The sequence below is a fragment of the Cnephaeus nilssonii genome (genome assembly GCF_951640355.1).
Source record: "Cnephaeus nilssonii genome assembly, chromosome: 11".
NCBI lineage: Eukaryota > Metazoa > Chordata > Mammalia > Chiroptera > Vespertilionidae > Cnephaeus > Cnephaeus nilssonii.
Genome location: NC_137082.1, coordinates 63,062,718 through 63,083,164, shown reverse-complemented (window position 1 = coordinate 63,083,164; position 20,447 = coordinate 63,062,718). Strand labels below are relative to the sequence as shown.

Below are 20,447 nucleotides of genomic sequence, written 5' to 3'. Positions count from 1 at the left end.
ATTAAGCATACTAGAGAAAATTATCACTTGGAACAAAGCTGGTGTTTCTGAACGATTTTGTCAAACGGTGTAGCATTAAACCAAGGTCAGAAAAGAAAAGCTAAACAGGTGAGAAGAAATCCATCAAGGCACAAAGTGACATTTTTTTAATGGCTAAAACTCAGACATTTAGGAAAATATTTATCATTCAACTGTGCCACAGTTTTTAAACATATTACAAAGAGCCAGTGTGTCTTTCTGAATATAAGGGCAGGCTGCTGTGTTTCAGCATAACCATTTCAGAAATGTAGGACCAGCCCTTGTTTGCCAATGGTAACAACAACAAAAACAATAGCAGCTAATGTTTATTGAATTATTACTATGCACCAGGCACTTCTCTAAGCACTCTGTAAATTAATAGCACTCCATATTAGATAGGTTCGATTACTTTTCTCAAGTTACAGATGAGGAATCCAAGGCACTATAATGTCAATAGTGATCAAGAGAAGCCATTCATTGTCCTTGTAGATGCAGACACAGGTGACTGCAGCTTAATTCATTATCAGTGCTAAACTTGAGGTCATATGCTTTTAGTACTCATCAAATATCCAAATAATATGTTTATGAGTATTCTATGTAGTTGATTTTCTTCCTGGAGAATTTCCTACCTCATACCAGATGTTGGGCAATATCATGCTCAGATTGAGGATGAAGGTCACTAGGCAGCAGGATGCCTGAACAATGGGACCAATATCCTAGTGGGCTGGACAGTCCTCAGAAACAAACCTGTCTAGCCCTAGCCAGGTAGCTCAGCTGGGTAGAGCATCATCTCAATACACCAATATCATGGATTTGATCCTCAGTTGGTGGACATACCAGAATCAACCAATGAATGTACAAATAAGTGGAACAACAAATTGATGTTTCTCTCTCTCTCTCTCTCTCTCTCTCTCTCTTTCTTTCTCTCTTTCTCTCTTTCCTTCCCTCTCTCTCTCAAAGCAATAAATAAAATTTAAAAATATATACACATATGACATACAATTAAAAATAAACAAAACAAATCTATCTAGACAGCAAATGCTGCTCCTCAGATTAGGGAAATTTTAGGGTAAAACAGCTCTTGTAAAGACAATGTAATGCCACTGGCTACTGATATGCATACTTGTGTTAAACCCAGTGTAAAAATACAGTTCCATAAAGATGGATCTGTTTTGGTGATGCTTGTTTTGAAAAACAATTGCATGTTGCCGGAATTGTGATATGTGAATGAGGACAGTACTCGATTCCAACAAAAATCTCTCCAGGTGACTGGATGGAGAACCCTAGATAGGGATAGCCCAGACAACTGAAACTCCTCTAAAAAACTCAACAGCTACATTGACATTTAACGTGGCAGAGCAAGCAAAAAGTGCATGTGATAAGATCACCTATCTGCTGTAACCCCTGCTTAAGCATCCAAGAAATATAGGCAGTTGTTAAAATGGGAAGCCTCCTGGGAACATGACAACATATTCAGAAAAAAACACCTAAGGATTCATGTACTGATGCAATGTTATTTAAAAATCAGGAGGGCTTTGGGAGCTCTTAATTAGGTTCCCAAAACAAGTTGTACCAGAGACAGACCACCACCTATGCACACCAAAATGCTAGACTCCTGGGAGAATGGGTGTAGGTTTATGTCAGGCTTCTACAAAACACAAAACATTTCCTGATACTAGTCAGTGATTTGCTAATAATTAAGTTCCTATCATCTCTAGCCATACTGTTGGGTTTATGATTATGTTTGGGATTTAGATATCTAAGCTTCTTGAGGACTCCAGAACACATAGATGATCTAAGTTTTGAGTTGCCGCTATAAGATTTCACCGCCTCTAGTCTTCATAAAAAACAAGCAGTGGTTCACAGTTTATTTGTCATTCTCAGAGAATTTCTGAAGGCATGAGCTCAAAACACAAGCTTACTGTATCTCAAAAAAAGGGAGGTGAACATACAGAACTGTGAACCTCAGGAAGAAAGACACCTATTTTGAAACACAACAGAACAAACAAACAAACAAACAAACAGGCCTAGTGGCAATTTTTGTACAGGGGCCTCTCAAGCATCCTGCAATTCACAGAGAAGCCTGTGCTGAACTGCACTGTGTTTCTGCCGTCTGATCCAGTCCATATAAAGGAGTTCCTGGAATCCTATTTCAACCAATAGGACTGAGGTTTTCCCCATCCAATCAGAGCTGTGCAGCTCCTACCAATGATAGCAGTTCCATTCTGACTAATCAGAACAGTGTGTTTTGGACCAATCAGACTGTGAGGATTTGGACTCTACATTTGCATGATACCAATCAGGGACCAGGGGCAGGATGTAAGCCAGCTTCCCCCACCCACACCACCCACCATACTCCCCCTTTCCACTGAAGACTGCCTCTCCTTGGCTGAGCTGAAATACCAAAGAGGATGTCTCACCAGAGAAGAGCTGTTTAGTCCAGAGGGGCCTGACCCCAGGGCTACCTCATATTCATGCTGTAGCACAATTGAGCTGTTTTGCACTAAATAGCTTCCTTCTTCACAGCACCGTAAATTGGGGATTCCTGTTGGCTTTGAATCCACACCACCCACCATGGGAGACTCCTGGGAGAATGGGTGTATACTGTTTGCATACTGTTCATCATCAGACTTTTCCATAGTTTCAGACCAATACAAGCCCAGAATGCTGGTGCAGAATGGAAATCAAATTCTTCTTCTTCTGTTCTCTTGATGCAAATGCCAATTCTGAATGGTCCTCTCCACAGATTGGAAGATCTTCAGGTTCTGGTCCTGAGGATCCCACAGGTGCTTCAGCACACCTCCCTCACTCTTGGGTAATCATGAAATAAAGGACCCAGGCACACTGACCTCTCCCAACTGGAACCAGATTTCTCTAGATCTTACCTAGAGAACAAGAAAAAAAAAAAAGAAAAAAAAGAAAAGGAGATTATTAGGAGAAATGGGGAACTACATGCTCTTTCCCCAAAGCCAACACAAACAACAAAACAACCTGAGGCAAAAACAAGATTATCCCAAATGTGCAAAGTGGATGCACATCTGAACCATGATGCCTATTCTTGGAGACGTGGGATTTCCCAGAGCCTATTGAGAGTTGAAGCTACTCACAAGGTTAAAGATGGACGGGGTTACTGGTCTGATTGTATTCTTCTTAATCAGTACAAGTGGTAAGTGTGGTGCTAGCATGAGTGACAGTCCTACAAAGTTGTGCAAACCCTGACTGCTCTCCTGCTGCGCCTGTGCATAAGCATCCTAAGGTTCCTTGGGTTTGGGTAAGCTCAGGGGCGCGACCAGATCCCAGGGTGTGTGCCTTAGGTGCCTGCAGAATGGCAGGACCCAGCAGAGCTTCGGGTCTGCAGGAGTGAGCCGTGGTGGAGGGCGCAGAGCACCCACGAGCGAACCATAAAGTCCACCAGACTGGAGAGGCCTGGCCTCTCCCTCTGTGTCCGAGCCGGGGTTGGAGACTCGCCCACCGCGCCCAGGCACTGCGCCCGCCTCGCGTGCCGCGCAGGGGCGGGATCCCCACGCGCCGGCTCCGTCCCATTGGTCCCGGGCCACGCCTGTCCCCGGGAGAGGCCTCGAAAGTTTCATTGAAGGTGGAGAAGTGCGCGCCCGCGGGGTAGCCTGGGCTGCGCCACCAGGGCGAGGCTGCACCGCGGCGGGCCGGGGGCGCGCTGGCACCGGGGCGGCGCTGGGTTTTTATTTTATTTTTTAAAATTGAGGCCGTGAGGAGGGAGTTGGAGCCTGATCCACTCCTTGTGAGTTCGTCTCGCTTTCTGCCCACGCTCGCACAATTCTTTTCTGGTGACAGAGGGATGGTTCTGTGCGCCTGGTAGCTCCCGCTCCGGTCTCTCCAGCCCGAAACTGGGAGGCGCAAAGGCTGAGCCACACCGCCGCCCGGAATCCGCCGCGGCGCCGCTCGGGGGGCCCGCAGGCAGCTCCGAGAGCCCGGGCCGAGGGTCGCGCAGCGGACTGCGTGGGCGAGGGCCCGGCCCGGCTGCAGAGGTACGTGGGCTTCAGAGGGGATTCCTCGAAGAAAATTCCCCTGCCGCCCCTGAGCAACGCCTCGGGAGCCAGGCAAAAGCGTAGCACGTCCTTCTCGCCCCCTTCCTCGCCGCGCCGCCTCCCAGGACCCTCCCCAAGTGCCTCGGCGCAGGGCTCCGGACCGGCCCACCCGCGGAAGAAGCCGCTGCCGCTGGACTCGGGAGACGACACTTCATGGGCCGGCCGTGGAGGGCCGGGCATCTGGGGTGGGGGCTACCTAGAGCCCTTTGAGGATCGGCCAAGAGCCCGGAGCGATCGCGCCCTCGGTGCGGACAGCGCGGCGGCCCCTCCAAGGCGATGACCGAGCGGCCTCGAGCCGCCGGCAGCAGGAGGCCCTAGGCGGGCATGGGCCTGGCACCCCGGTTCTAGAGACCCTCGAGACTCGCCCCTCGGCTCGGAGTCGCCCGGCTGTCGCGATGGCCTCGGAAGTGGTGTGCGGGCTCATCTTCAGGCTGCTGCTCCCCATCTGCCTGGCAGTAGGTGAGTGCCGTCCGCTCGCCCAGGTTCCTTGGGAGGTGAAGGGGGCGCCTAGGGATGGGGGCGGGCTTCCGGGCCATCCTTAGTTAAGGGTTCTAGGGTTCTGGGACTCTCTTCGGGTAGCCCGCGCCGAGGTCCCGGGGCCAGCGGTGTCAGACACGCACCGTCAGCGGGGCAGGATCCTCTCACTTCCCGCGCCCGGGCGCACTGTCGGGGCTCTCCTAAAGGTCCAGCTGCAGAGTCCGGGAGACCGATAGGCATGTGCCGGAGACTGTTGGAGTTAGTCACATGTGGAATTTCTGTCGTGGAGTGCTCACTGGTACACAAAGAATGCAGACCTGGCTGGAAAGCGGTTGGGTTGTAGACCCCTTCCCGGTGCAGCGCGGGATCTTTACTAGAGTCCCCTGCTCCCGGTTCCCAGAGGCGCATAGATACACACGGTGCAGCCGGAAGGCACTGAGGCCATCTCTCCCCGCAGAGCCCAGAACTGTGACGCAAGAAGTACAGGAAAACAGTGCCCCGAAGTTGCTTACTTTCTTTTACTTCCACAAAAGCCCCTACAGCAGAAGTGTTGGATGCTGACGCTACAGAGGACTGAGACCCTATCCCGTCCAACAGGCGCCGGCCCTTTCAGGTTTTTAAAGGGATCAAAAGCCGGATTGCCTCTCCCAGGGACTGGCGAGGGTTAAGGGAGCTCAGTCACGGATTTCACTCTTCCTATAGGGCCGGGGGAGTGTTGCAAGCAGCTGGGCATCAGGGCTAAAGACACTGGCGGCGTGCTTGGAGCCAGAGAAATTCTGTTTCTCCTCTAATAGATGGTGGTGCCTGTTAGATTGGCGCCCGTAAGGATGACTGACAGCTTCTTACACTCCCTTTCCCCTGAAGACTTAGAACCATTTACAAAGAGACACGGTCTTCGCAGAAAAGGCCACCTTTTTACATTTGCCAGAGGTTGAGGACTCAACATCACACCGGTGTTGTTTTATTTGCCCAAGCAATCTATCTAAAGAGGGGTTCTATGGTGTGTTGTGAGGGTCAGTCCCAGCTACCGGGAGGATTTTGTGATCGGCATGAACACTCTGAGCGAGCGAAGCGTTTGGAGGGCGCCAGGGCAGGACACCCGCGGGAAGTCCAGAGGGCGCGCAGAGGGGAAGCCGTCTGCGGAGTGGCTGGGTGCTCGCGCAGCAGGAGGGGCCGCGCGCAGGCATGCTGTGGCCTCTACTGTGCCCTTTGAGTTCCCCGGGCAGGATCATTTTGCCGGGATCTTTGCCCTTAATAACCACGCATGTAGATGCGGAGGGCAGCTTCCAGGAAGCTGAAGTGGACCCCTAGGCCAGCTGGTTTAAGTTTGAAGAAAAAGGGCTTTGGAAAGCCATTGGGGAAAACAGAGCCGGGCTACCTCTGGTTCATTACACACAGGTCGGGCACGTCTTGGTCTGGGGCCGCCTGTATATCTGAAGCGCCTGGCACATTTACTATACGCAGAATGGAAGCTAGTGCCCCAGTTAACAAGGGCTTCTCCTCCCACAGCCCCTTGCTCCTCACCTCTCTTCTCTCCCCCGGTTCCCCCTGGTCCCCTTCCCCTCCCCTCATGGCCGGGTGGCAGCACTGGGTGTCTGCCAGAAGAATTAAGCTGGTGGCTGTCTGCAGCCACCTCGGTCCGCTCGGTGACTTGCGCATCTAGTTGAGTGAAAGAACAAAAGGATTTACCCACTGATCGCCGGAGACCTTGCCCTGAGCTTAGGCTCTTGCAGTTCGCCTGTTCTGGATGCTCCGCAGCCATGGTTTGGGGGCCTTGTCATCCTGACTAATGGTTGGTGGGCAACACCACAAAGCCCTTCTGTAGGACTGTGGAGCTCTGCCCTCCAGAGGGACCTGGGGGTGCCGCACTCCCAGATGAGGCGCCCCAGGTGCAAGGCTTGGGCTGGCGGCTCCAGAGCGGCCCAGAGGGAAGCTCCTAGGGGCGCTGGGCGGATCAGGCATCACTGTCCGGCAAATGGGGTCCCGACTGGGCCCCCCTTTCCCTTTCCTCCGCCCCTCCTGGCCTCTTCCTGGGACCCCGTGGGCCCCGTGCAATATTCACACCTTTAGGCTGGGGCCCAAGAGTAGGCTTGCTGCTAGCCCGCACGTGCGCTCTGCGGTCCGGACCTCCCGGGATCTGCTTCCAGGAATTCAAAGAAGACAGACCCCGCCCGCCTGTCATCCTGCTGGGGCTTCAGGGACAGCTGGGAATGGGCCCGGCCAGGACGAGCCTTGGCCGCCTTCTCTTTCCAGCTCATTTCTCTGGATTCTCTGGCGTTTTCTTTGCTAACCTGCGAGGCTAACCTGACTGCGTGTGCCCGTGTATGTGTGTGTCTGTGCGCGCGCCTGATGATGATGGTATTATCTGCAGTTTCCAAGGGTCTAGACAGAGCCTGTTGCTCTCCCGTGCTTCCCCGCCCCGCCTCGCTTTGGGTAAAGCTGAAAGGCACCTGGAACTTCGCTCCCTGACTGTAAGGGAGGAGAGCTCCTGGGAAGAACAGAGGACTTAGCCCATCCCGTGGCCCATCCCCTCACTTGTTGGTTGCTGCTTGGGAAAGACAATCCACTTACAATGATCAGTGATGCCTGATGCCTTCTAATCCGTGTACTTGAAGGGACAAAAGGGGGCTGGGCAGCTGTGGCCTGATTTGAGCATTCATTTCTAGAGGAAGTGGATATTTTCAAGGTTATTGGAGGGTTTTCAGGTCTGCCTACTCCCCAGGTGCTCCTAAATCAAATATTCAGGTTTTCCTAATATCCTGGACATGGAGAGTGCAGTGATCCGTTTGCCATTAGAATCGATTTTTACATTTTAACCATCTATTTTTATATCTGGGCAAGGCAGCCTTCAAAGCCAACACTTTGAAGAAGCTTGTGTATTTCACTTTAAACCCATTTGTCTAACATCATTGGTGAAAAAATTCTGCAGATTCTCCAGCCTTTTCACCTAATGATGGATGTTAAGAATTAACTGCTATTGTGTTTAATCTGAGCTTACTATTCCCTTTCTCCCCCCCCCCCCCGGTAAAATAAATTTACAGAAATGTGATAAGTGGCTGAGGGCCTCTATTATGCAGGTGTTTTGTGGCTCTTGAGTGTTAAAAGCCTGAGAAAGCAATAATATAATATAACATGTTATTTGCCACTCAAAATCAACATCCAGTGATAGATTTTCCCATGTCAATAGAAACTAGAAATGTTAAAGATCTCCTAAATTATCTCTGACTACTTGGGTAGCCATTCTGACTTTTTTCTTCAAATAATACATTTAAATAAATACCCAGACAAAACTTTTCATAATATCATGCAGTCTTGAATACTTGTTATGACATCTGATCATTGTTGAGCACTTTAGAAATATGTTTACGTTTATTTTCTTTTAGCGTGATCCCACTGTCCCACCCATTTTTAAGTGTATGATCTCAGTCTGTCCCTGGGAATGGATTGGTGTATTTTTATTCACATGCTCCTGACCCAGTCGTTCCGTCTTGCCTAGTGATGCCTGGAGTCCCCTTAATGTCTTGTCTAGAAGAGATGACAACCATTTTTAGGGATGCCTGCTTGGACAGAACAGATTGGTCCAGGAGGGGCCAAGCCATGGTAGCTTAAGCATCAATAGCTTATGCCTTCCCCCAAGTGAAGGGACCAGAGCTAGGAGAAGACAAAGCACAACAGGGGACTGTGTAGCAAACAGAAAGAACCAGCCAACTAACGAGTATTCTGAAAAAAAAAATCACACTTGGATAATAGTGTGAATCCAGGAAGAATCTCTAAAATTCCCTTTAGAGGTAGTTGGATTAGAATTTGAGCAAAAATATGGAGTCATTTTAAAAATATGTATAGGTATGGCTATGTAAACATCATTTTCTCTCTATTGTTTAATACATTGCCCTCTATGTAACATTTGTCACTTTGAAATCACATTTACACACACCCCAAGCATTCACATGGAGCCTGCTCAGAGTTTACAGTCTCCCCAACCTCCGGGGAGGCTCTCAGGGTCCGGAGCTTTCAGTCACCGAAGGATGCGCTCACAGCATTTAAAGTCACTTTCTTTGCTCTCACACCTCCTTGGCCTTATATAGGTAGATCATATTTATCACTTTCAGAAAAGTAAAAATGGAAAAGAATTAGAAATCTGTAGTCTAATTTTAAAATAAAATATTTTATAAACAGAGATGGGCATGGTCACTTTGTCAGCTGGGCAATGGATGTTGGAGCTGTGTGTTCACCCTGTCATGGGTATGTTGCTTTACAAAAAAAACCCAAAAATCTTGCTCATAGTCAGAGGTAAGTAAGATGCTTTAAATTTTACCTTTGGGGGAGGGCTCTTGTAGAATATATAATTTTTGTTTACCTTGTTTTATCACATAAGATGGTAATGTTTTCCTATTAAAACTGCTATTTTTGAATTCTCATTTTTTTTTTTTTGCTATATTGGTAGGTACAAATATGCATTACACTAGGGTATTATAGATGGGCATATTTAAACTTTTTTTTTGTTTTTGAATTTTACCTCATGACTTGGCAATTTAAGAGACCTCTATTCACATCTAGGCTTTGCCCTTTACTGTGTGAGGATAGAGTTGTTTTGTTGTTTCTCTTTTCTTTCTGTAAAATGGAGATATTAACATCTTCTTTAGATGGTTGTGAAATAGTGTGCATTACACACCTTATATAATGCCTGACACTCTGCAAGTGCTTAAAACGGCAGGTATTACCATTGCATGTATGAAGATGAGTAGAAGAGCAGGGGTGCTTGAGGAATGTGTTAGTAGAAGTTAACAAACCAACAGGCAGTAACATGAATCATAAGGAGTCGGATACTTAAGTACCTTGGACTTATGTGAAAGCAATTTAATACCTTTCTAGAGCCAAATTATGCTACTAAAAATTGTGTGTGTGTGTGGCAGGATTATTATTATTATTTAGTAGTTTTACTCATTATTTTATGTATCGGCAGTTGTATTATCCTATATAATAAAAGGCAAATATATAAATAGACTGAATGGCGGAATGACCAGTCGCTATCATGTGCACTGACCCACAGGGGGCAGATGCTCAATGCAGGAGCTGCTCCCTGGTGGTCAATGTGCTCCCACAGGGGGAGTGCCACTCAGCCAGAAGCCAGGCTCAAGGCTGGCAAGTCAGACATCCCCCGAGGGCTCCTGGACTGCAAGAAGCCAGAAGCCAGGCTCAAGTCAGACATCCCCCGAGGGCTCCTGGACTGCAAGAGGGCACAGGTGGGGCTGAGGAATCCCCCAAGTGCACAAATTTCATGCATTGGGCCTCTAGTAGTTAAATAATATGTACTCCCTAGAACTATACTGCCAGTGTTCAATTCTGTCTTTATGACACTATACCATAATTTTCATAGTTTTTATTTAATACTAGAGGCCCAGTGCACAGATTTGTGCACTGGTGGGATCCCTCGACCTGGCCTGCTCCCTCTCACAATCAGGGACCCCTTGGGGGATGTTGGACTGTCAGTTTCAGCCCAATCCCCACAGGCCAGGCCAAGGGACCTCACTGGTGCATGAATCCAAGCACCGGGCCTCTAGTATGCATATAAGATCTTTGGTTAATCTCTTCTCGCCCTCCCCCTTTCCCTCTGAGATTCATCAGTCTGTTCCATGATTCCATGCCTGTGTGTTGAGCAGTTGCCCCCTGGTGGTCAGTGTGCGTCATAGCTACCGGTCGAACTGTTGAATGGTCGCTTAGGCTTTTATATATATAGATGATTTTATTTATTTAATTATTTATGCGGTGTCCAAAAAATGTATACACACAATTTGAATAATTATAATGGCGGTGTTTATTAAAAGGCATTTCATTTTCAAAATTGAGCTATCAGCTGTTAAAGTGTGTATACATATTTTTGGGACACCCTGTATTTTCACATGACATTTTCCTTTTAGATTCTATGCTACTAATGGTTAATTGTATATGAGTTACATAGTCATAAAAATATAGCATTATGTTTTTTCCATAAATTTTCAGAACTTAGAATTGTGTAAGCGCACCTATATATTTAAGAGCAACTGAATAAAAACAATATGATGACACAGTCTGTATAATGTAAAACATTGAATTTTGTAGATTTAAACAGTTGCTTTGTGGACTAGGAATCAAGTAAACAAAATAAAGCATATCTTTCATTGAATTGAGGCCAAACATAAAGCTGTGCTGGGAAATATTTTGCTGAGAGAGAGAAGCCTATATGAGGCTTATCACAGTCATCTTCCACTTGGCCTTTCAGACCCATGAGGACATGGCAGGATCAAGAAGCATGAGGAGACTTGAAGTAACATACTAACTATCTATAGAAAGAGTACATCATACATACAGCTTTTTAACTATTTCATGATTTTGAACTGTCCAATCATTATCCAATGGGCATAGAATATGTAGCTAAGTTATTTTTTTAAAATTTAAGAGTGATAACATACAATTTTGCATTATTTAAAATTTTGGGTGTACTTTTAAAGTATATATAATAGCAGTGTAAAAAAATCTTTTCCAGGTTCCTGCAGAATTTACAATTTTTGTTTGCCTTTGTTTTATCATATAGGATGGTGATGTTTTCTGATGAATAACCTAATATTTTTGAATTCTTTTTCTTTTTTTTTCTGTATTGGTTGGCACAAATATGCATTAAACTAGATTATTATCGATAAGCATATTTAAACTTTTTTTTTGTATACAAATTGCAAGTTGTAAATATATTTTCCAAAAAAAAAAAAAAGAATGGATTTGTTGTATCTGTGTGGTTAGTTCTGGCTTTCTGTTGCAATTTCTCCAGACATCTGGGGGGTAAAGATTTGCTAAATCTTTAACTGCTCTCTTAGGAAGTTTTTTTTTAAAATTCTATTACACAAACTCAGATAATTCTCCCCTCAGTGTTTTTTTCCAACTCTGAACTCTTCACTCCTCTCCCTCTTCTTTTTAGATTTGACTCTGTAAACACCAAGCATCTTACCGTCCACCTGCAGGCTTCTCGGGTGTGCACCTTGCAAGCTTCCCCTCTGCTCTTAACCTGCCCATTTACAACAGTACTGTTGGTGCCACTGCGCCTTGGGTGCAGGCGCTGTCCAAATCAAGTACCTCATTCACAGACAATCCTCTAGGTTTGTCTTTGCTCTTTATCTTGGTCAACAGCAGTGTTTCCTTGGGTTCACATCCTGTGTGTCCTGCAGTGTTGGAAAACCTCAAGCTTACTTCTTGGCTTCTTCACATCCTCCCTGTGTGCTGAGCCAGAAGTGCCTTCCATAGCTCAAAGGCCTCCAGGATCTATTCTGCAGTTAAGGGGCTTTTCTTGGTGTCATTTCCATTCCAGCCTTCGCTCAGTCAAGGCAGGAATTATTGCCACCCGCCCAGCAAGTTTGTATTCTTGTCCTGGTAACAAGTAAATTCTTTTCCCCAGTTGATGGATGGCCCTTTCAGCCGGTTCTAAGCAAAGATAATCCTGTTTTTTCCACAAGTTCTCTTTTCAATATAAATTTCTTAGGGTAATGGGGCTTAGACAAAATAAATTGTATATCTCTACATGATAGTTAAGCTGTAGGTGAATCGAAGCTGGATGCTAACTGTGCTCTAGGAGGTTTCCCAGGGAGGCCATCACTGCTCTTGCAGCTGTTGCATTCATCCATGTGGTTCAAGATTGCCTGTTCCCATGTCTGCATCAAGCTGAAGGACGGAGGCAGCAAACCCAGACGGGACAGCCTTTCATCACCTTCTAAGGACACAACCTGGAATTGCATGAATCACTTCTGCTCATATCCCATTAGCCTGCATTTAATATTATTCACCTACCTAATTGCAAAGGAAGCTGAGAAATGTCATCTATATTTTGGCTGGTAATGTGCTCAGCAAAAAACAAGACAAGTGATAAAGTGTTGTGGTAAAGAAAGAAAGAATAGATATTAGCATAGCAATATGGGTTTGTGCCTCCTGTAGATGATGGTAACTTAATGTGCCTTGTGGACACTGCTGATTTTTCTACCCCACCATCCCCACTTTACTTCTACACCTATAACTAGACTCAGCTACCAACAGGTTCCTAAAAGGGACATACAGGCTGTGATTAATGAGGAGGTATACTGCACTCCAAAAGAACTGCATGGATTTCCCCATTTATACAGTCAGAAGTCTGGGAATGTGAGTGGAAATGAGTGTTAAGGGTGTGGGATAATGGTGGAAGGAACATAAAATTGGATCAGAACAAATTTATTGATGTAGGACCACTAAGCAGAGATTCTGGATTCACTGTTATAATTTGAGAGGTTGGAAAGGGCTCTCACAGCTTAGTTGTTTGGCGGAAACAATGCTAAATGAAGTTAAAATTTAGCAAGACCTTCCTTGGTATACCCGTAGAGGAAAGGGGTCGAAAGGCTTAGGAAGAGTGGAATGGTAGAGTGGATGTATCATGTAAAATCCTGCTCACCCACCTTGGGAAGGTCCAGAGAACACCGCCTTCACCATGACTGCGAGAAATAAATTTGTAAGGGGAGCCCCGGCATCCTGGCTCTGTGCTTGCTCTTCTCTGTAGGTCAGAAATTACAGTGGAAACTTCTGCCACTAAACTGGATCCCTTAAGTGCAATGAGGATATTTGGATCTCAGGTGTCAGGGGCCACCAAGTGGCCCACCTAATTGCCAAAGGCAGGGTGCTCATGGTTACCATAATGGACAATGGAATCAAAGCAGTAATCAGCATAGTCTTACTTCAAAAGACCTATGGCATTTAGCTTATTGGTCATGTGTTCTTAGAAGTGAAATAGATAGACAAGCCACTAAATGCTGACTTGATCTGTATAAGTAAACAGTTCTAGGCCAAGTGAACGAAAGTCTGATTTGATTCACCAACACAAAGGGTTGCCTCTCAATCAGTCACAAGACGTGAGCCAGTTTACAGACCCAGAAACTTTGAAAGAAGGACTTTGGAAGAACTTTGCTTAGAACTGTCTACGAGGGCCATCTCTCAACTAGAGAAAAGAATCTGCTTGCTACTAGCACAGAATACAGATATGATGGGCTGATTGCCAAGCATGGTATTGAAGGTGGGAATGGCGACAATGGTTTGCCTGATTTGACTGAGCTAAGGCTGGAATGAAATTGACACAGAGAAAAGACCCAAGTACTCTTAACTACAGAAGAGCAGACAAGGTCCTCTCAGGAAGGACCCCATTAAGCTGCCAATTACACTTTTATTCCACTTTCTCCATCCCATTTCTTTGAATAACAATTCTCTTTATTTAAAATGTAAATATTGCCTGGCCGCGTGGCTCAGTGGTTGAGCATCGACCTATGAACCAGGAGGTCATGGTTCAATTCCTGGTAAGGGCACATGCCTGGGTTGCAGGCTCGATCCCCAGTGTGGGGTGTGCAGGAGGCAGCTGATAAATGAATATCTGTCTTTATTGATGTTTCTATCTCTCTCGCCCTCTCCCTTTCTCTCTGAAATCAATAAAAATATATTTAAAAAATAAAATTAAATATTTGTGGAAAAAAGACCATTTGTTATCCATATGTTAGTGTAAGTTAATTCCAATAGCTTATTTTCCTCCTATTACCTAGTTGGGATAAAATGGACATTTTAACTGAATGGAGAAAGAGAGTTGTTAAATGGTGGGTATAGGGTAGGTATGGTCTAGATCTCATGGGTATTTTTAGGGAGTCATAACATCATTGGGCATTTAGGGGTTTACCAAGAAGAGTTCTGATACCAAAAGTAGCACATCTTTTTTCGGGCTAGCTCTATACACAGGAAACAGGACATAAAAATTCTTTCTCATCCTCCTTCCTGTGTTTGTATCAACATGGTTTCTGACATCCAAGGGAAATACACTGTTTTGATTAAGAGCCCCAGCTCTAAAGCCTGGATGTTTAGGCACAGATCTTGCCCTGTCATACAAGTTGTGTGTTTCATCTCTCTATTCTTCAGTCATTTCACCGGTTAAATGAGTTGATAACAGTAGCACCTCTTTCAGAGGACTGCTGCAAGGCTTAGATGACAGTGCTTGGCGCAGGGCCTGACCCGTGGTAAATACTCCGTACATCTTAGTTATAATTATTAGTTCTAGACTCAGAATCAAATCAGGCATTATTATTATTAGTCAAAGGCTAGTTGGAGGACTTGCTCCTCAAGAGCGACATAGTTTCCATGGGCAGATCACTTGGAGTTCCAATCAACTTCCAAGTAAGCTCTGGAACATGATGTTATAATAAATCAAGGACTGTCTGGTCACCCCAACTTTCCCGGTCAGATTTGCTGGAGGCCTCCGTGCCATTGTTCATTGTTACTTTTAAAACAATGTGACTTCGTCTCTCCTTCTTTAATTCTCCTTTCCTGGCTGAATGAATTGTTTCCTCTGTGTCCATCTGGCACTGGGTTCATATTATCACAGAGTTTTGTACTTAGTTATATAATTGCTATTTTCCCTTCCCTGCATCTGCAAATTCAGGGATGCTGTGAGATTCTTGATATCCCTAGCACATACTAGTACAGTCTGCCCTCTGAAAAAGAGTCACATTGTTGCTAATGTAGTTAGGTCTATGATGGTTGCGTCTGTACTGAACATGTACAGAATTTTTTCTTGTCATTATTTCATAAATAATAGGGCATAACAACTATTTCCATAGAATTTAAATTGTATTAGGTATTGTAAGTAATCTAGAGATGATTAAAAGTATGCAGGAGGATGTGTGTAGGTTATATACAAATACTATGCCATGTTGGATAAGGGACTTTAGTATCCTCAGATTTTGGTGTGTGTATCCTGGAACCAATCCCCCTTGGATACCAAGAAACAGTTATTAAAAAAATATATATAATTGTAGGGTTTTCCGACTATAAAATTGTGTCCAATCATTATATTTTAGCTGTCCAGCAAAGGCTATAACACACAGTGAATATTGAAGAAATATTTGCCAGTTGATTAATCAAGAAATTCATGGACTAAATATGTTTTCTCTTCAATATCTCAGAAGTTTGAAAATAGGGTTAGGTCTAGCATCTTACAGCTATTTGTTTTGATGTCTTTGAATATAAAATTCATACCAATTTAATTTACATTCTCTCAACTTTCATAAATGTGGATTTTGTAGCATGGCGATTAATACCTTTTACTTGCTTTGCAGTGATAGAGAAAAACCCGTTGGACAGTGGTAAAGCTTGACTACAGCATCACCCTTGAAGTGCATATTATTTTTTAAAATGTTTTCTGCTCTCCGGGAACCACACAAATCGATGTCTTCTGTTGTGGTCAGATGTGCTAGGTCAGGAGTTTTGGCCACAGGTACAGAACAGGAGGAAGAAGGTAGAACCTTAAGGAGCTGTACTTGTGAACCAAAGCTCCATGGGAATGAATTGTAGACCTCTGCAGAATTAGCCTCCGCTCCTGCCATTCCCCCTTCTTCTGCATTTCCCAGGCTGTACCTGCCTGCTGCCCTTTCCTCTTCCATTCGTGTGAGGGTGAGAGGCCACCTTCTGTGGGCCACAGGAATGCGTGCCTCTGTTAGAGAAGATGGGCAGCGAATATCAGGACCCTGTCCTGAAGGTCTAGTGATCAAGTCTCAATCCTGTTAATAGTGAGCTGTGTGACTTTGCCAAGTCACGGAAACTCTATTCCTCCAATTACATCATTTGAAAAATGAGGTGTTCACGGCTAAGAAATGTTTTCATGATTTTCACAGTAATATTTCTGCACATAACTTTTTAAATATTAGAAGGTCTGACTATAAAGCACTGCTTTTTAGCCAACACACCGGCATTTTTACCTCTAAATTTTTCTCGTCCCTTAATGGCCATCAGGATTACATTATTTCACACTTTACCTCAAAGAAATGTTAGAAACCGCTAAGGAAAATAATTTTGTATCATGTTAGACACTCCATTGAGGATACTCAGAGCAGTTGGTTTGAAGGAGAGACAATCTAGCTTAGGTTTTGGCAATTCCAATATTTCAGTGATTCTCCCTCACTTGCTCCCAACTCAGAATCCCAGGCATATCATTGGTGATGGTAGTAACCAGAACAACAAAATGAGATCAAATTTGGTTTAGAATTAGCTGTGTGAAGCTTTGCAGAAATGAAAGAATTTTCCCACCCAGAGTTTATGATCAGACATGCCTATAAAGAAAAGCAAGCCACACAGAGTTATTAATTGAGGCCAAATGAAACTGCAGGGGCATAGAACTTTACAAATAAGATTTGAGTCAGAAAAAGATATTTTGAGTCAAAGTGTAGCATTTCAATGGCTTGCAGACCTCATGAGATCTCAGCTGGACAAGTCTGCCATTCAGCAAAGGAAATGGGAGGTGCACAAAGACCACAGGTGTACGTAGGGTAAGTAAGAGAGTGGCACTCCCTGGTGCTGCTCTCACCTGGCTTCAGTTCAAGCTATGAGCTGTGGGCCTGTGAGCTTCCAGCATTTCAAGGCCTCCCCCTCCTCCTCTCTTCCTCATTCTCCTCCTCTCCTTCCCCTTGTCCTTTTCCTCCCCTCCTCAACCCCTCTTCTTCCTCCCTTCTTCTTCCTCCTCCTCCTTCTCTCTTCTCCCACTTCTCCTCCCCATCTTCCTCCTCCTTCTTCTGTCATCTCCTCTCCCCTCTACCTCTCTTCCACTTTCTCCTCCCCTCCTTCCCTTTGTCCTTTTCCTCCCTTCTTCAACTCCCCCCTCCTTCTCTTCCTCCTTCTCTTTTTCTCCTTTCCCAAGTCTCCTCCCCCTCTTCTTCCTCCTTCTCTGCCTCCTCTTTCTGTCATCCCCCTACCCCTCCACCTCCCCTTTGCTCTACTCTCCTCCATCTTTTTTAGACTAAAGATTGGAGCTTGCCCACCCTAGGCTAATCCTGACTCTTGTTGGCGCTGGGGCCTGAAGTCAGAGCCAGGCTCTCCACCCAGCACCAGACAGAGTTGCTGTAGCACACAGCCTCTGGTGGGTCATCCTCAAGGTCAGGTTACAGGGCTGTGGGAGGAGGGATGGTAATAAAAGGGGGCTTGTTTCTGGTGAGCCAGTATTCCAAAAACCTCCAGCTCCCTAGAATTTTTCATTAACAACCACAAACCTCTTTAGCAATACTTTTTAAAGCATCATCACTTTTGCTGTTGCATTGCCTAGAGGCACACTGCATTTTTGACCCACAGTGGTATTGCCTAACAATCCCCACCTCATTCACTGGGCTCAGTGTATAATTACTTTGGGTATTTTCCAAACATTAAGATCACCCTCAACATGCAATAATTTCCCACCATCAAGGTTATTTAAAAAGGATGTGGCACAAGCCCTGAAGGCATTTCTTAAAGGGGATATACAAATATTTTGATCATTTATCTTTAGAATAAGGGCATATCTTTCCAAAGTTACTACATAGAAGGAAACAAATCTCAGGTATTGGTTATCTGTTCAATACATCATACATGGATTTGCATATTAGATTTAGTCCCCAAAGGGATATTTAAATGTAGTGCTGATCTTCCAAAGAGAGCACAGTTTGCTAGTCAAAAAAACTGTTTAGAGTATCTTTGCACAACATGATAATGTATCATAAACTTGAATATTCAGGTAATGCATTTTCTTAACAAGAACGTATTTGAAGTAGAATTTTAGTAATTCTACTTTGTTTCTTTCCATCACATTTATTTTTAGTCATCCTCTGATTTTGACCAATTTTTCTTGACCTCTCTCATTATAGATTTCTCAGAATTCACTAAAATAATGCAGTAATCCAAAACTGTTTCATAATGTGCCCAGCCTTTCCTACCTTAAAATAGCACTGGCTTTTGTTTACTCCAATGTCAAAGAAAACTCACATCTTGTTTTCTTCTGTTGATTCATGTCATTTTGACATTAGTGCTTTCTAGGTTTCTTTTTTGGCTCTTGCCCAAAAGGAGTTTGACAACTTCCAAAAATCTTATCTTTGCCCTGGCTTTGTGGCTCAGTTGGTGGGTTGTCCCCCCCTGTACCAGGAGATTGCAGGTTGGATTTCCCCACTGGGCATGTAGGAGGCAGCCAATTAATGATACTCTCTCACATCAATGTTTCTATCTCTCTCCCCCTCTCCCTTCCTCTCTTTGAAAGCCATATATATATATATATATATATATATATATATATATATATATATATATATATATATCACACAAAAAAAACCCAAAACCAAAAACAACAACACAAAAACCCCCCACATCCATGAGAGAGAAATATTTGCTGGCTGCCTCCTACACCCCTAATAGGGATCAAGTTGCAACGTGGGTATATGCCCCGACTTGGAATCAAACTGGCAATCCTTCGGTGCACAGGATGACATCCAACCAACTAAGCCACACTGGCCAGGGCAAAGCTTATGTAATCTTATTAAGCAATGTCACCTCAACGAATTCAGTAAAATTTAAAAGTCAGAGAGAGAGATTTGCAGGTCGTCTGAGGCGTCTGTTCTAAGTGCTGGGCCGTAGGCACTGGTTTTCCTGTGCTCGTCCTCCCTACAGCACCATGTTCCCTCCACTGCGTGCTGTGCCAGGGTCCAAGCACCTGGGGTTCTTGTTTCTATGCTAACAACCAGCTACTAGGTGTTCATTGAAGGTCTTTGCCATTTATTCACTCATTCTTTTGTGTATACGCCTATCAAAAAATAATTAAATTGCAGTTGCTTAGTAGCACACCCATCATTTAGCACCACAGTGCTTACGTCTTCTTGGTATTGTTCCTGAAGGAGTCAGAAGTTAACCTTGGTTCTGGTTTGTTTTCAACATTTTTCTCTAGAGCGTGCAGGTATCCATTTGACATGCGGTTACAGAAATACAAGGTTGTCTCTCATCAAGTACAGGTTTAAAGTTGATAGACGGTTAGAGCGACAGAGTTTCCGCCTAGAGCTGCAGGGTAACCTGTCCAAACAGTTTAGCACCTTCCCACTCCCCCATTTTACCTTCAGTAGTAACCGCTTCCCCACCTTCTCCTTCCTGCCCCCTCCTCCACTGGCTTCCAGGACTCTCCCAGCAGGTTGAAGGGGGAGGGGAAGAACATGGGCTTTCTAGTTAATCAGATCAGGTTTCAAACTTTTGCTTAACTCCTAGTTGATGATAAGACGAAGACAATCATTGAAGCTCCATAACTTCTCTGAGCTTCAGTTTTCCAACCTGAAAAAATGGCAAACGTAACATCAATCTAAAAATAATTGTAAGGATTAAATGAAAAGATATAAATCAGGCACCTAGCACAATGCTGACAAATTAAGGGCTAACACAATGTTCTCTTGCTTCTCTCTTCCTTAGTCGGCCTGTCCCACCCCACCTGTCCCCTGGACACTGTACCCTGAATGTAGCTTTGGCTTCTATGCTTTGGAGCCGTTGGAGTCAAGGGAATGTTATGGGTGCCCTGTGTTTCCCCAGAGACGGTTTTGAACTAGGAAATAAGCTGTTAACCAGAACCATGGAGATTCTGAGCTGGGAATTCAGTGACTTATGAGGATAAAGTAAGGCCAATTGTAGTTTTATTTAAGGTGGTAAAGTAAATTTTCTGAGAAGCTCATCGTATTTTAAATTCAGTTATAATTCTTTAAAGTGTAATTTACACTTAGGCTATTACTCAAAGGGTAGGAAATAAGGTGGATTTGTCTTAAGCAGTGGTAGGTATGGATGAAGGTTGCTGAATGATGAAGTATCTCAGGCTTGCTATGCTAAACAATGTTGATACAATATGTAGTAAATAAAGCTTATTTTCATGTTTTATTAAATATCAGAGCCATATATCTGATACTTGAGTTGTATTTCTTGTGTTTTTCTTTTTCTTATTGTAAGTTCAGACATTGAACTTTATAGCCATAAAACATCTTATATTTTAAGTTTTGAAATCTTAATTTTCCTACCTAATTGTAATTCTTGTGATACTTGAATTTA

General features: G+C 44.5%; 1 protein-coding gene across 1 annotated transcript in view; it reads left to right on the top strand.

Annotated features, from left to right (window-relative positions):
* Positions 1-3,626: 3,626 nt before the first annotated feature.
* The window catches only part of PIEZO2 (piezo type mechanosensitive ion channel component 2), a gene marked incomplete at its 3' end in the record, with an annotated part of 333,950 nt that continues 317,129 nt past the window's right edge, over positions 3,627-20,447 (top strand). The window contains exon 1 of the mRNA XM_079783425.1: positions 3,627-4,541. Within this exon, the coding sequence (XP_079639551.1) occupies positions 4,478-4,541 (64 nt within the window). The remainder of the gene's footprint in view (positions 4,542-20,447) is intronic.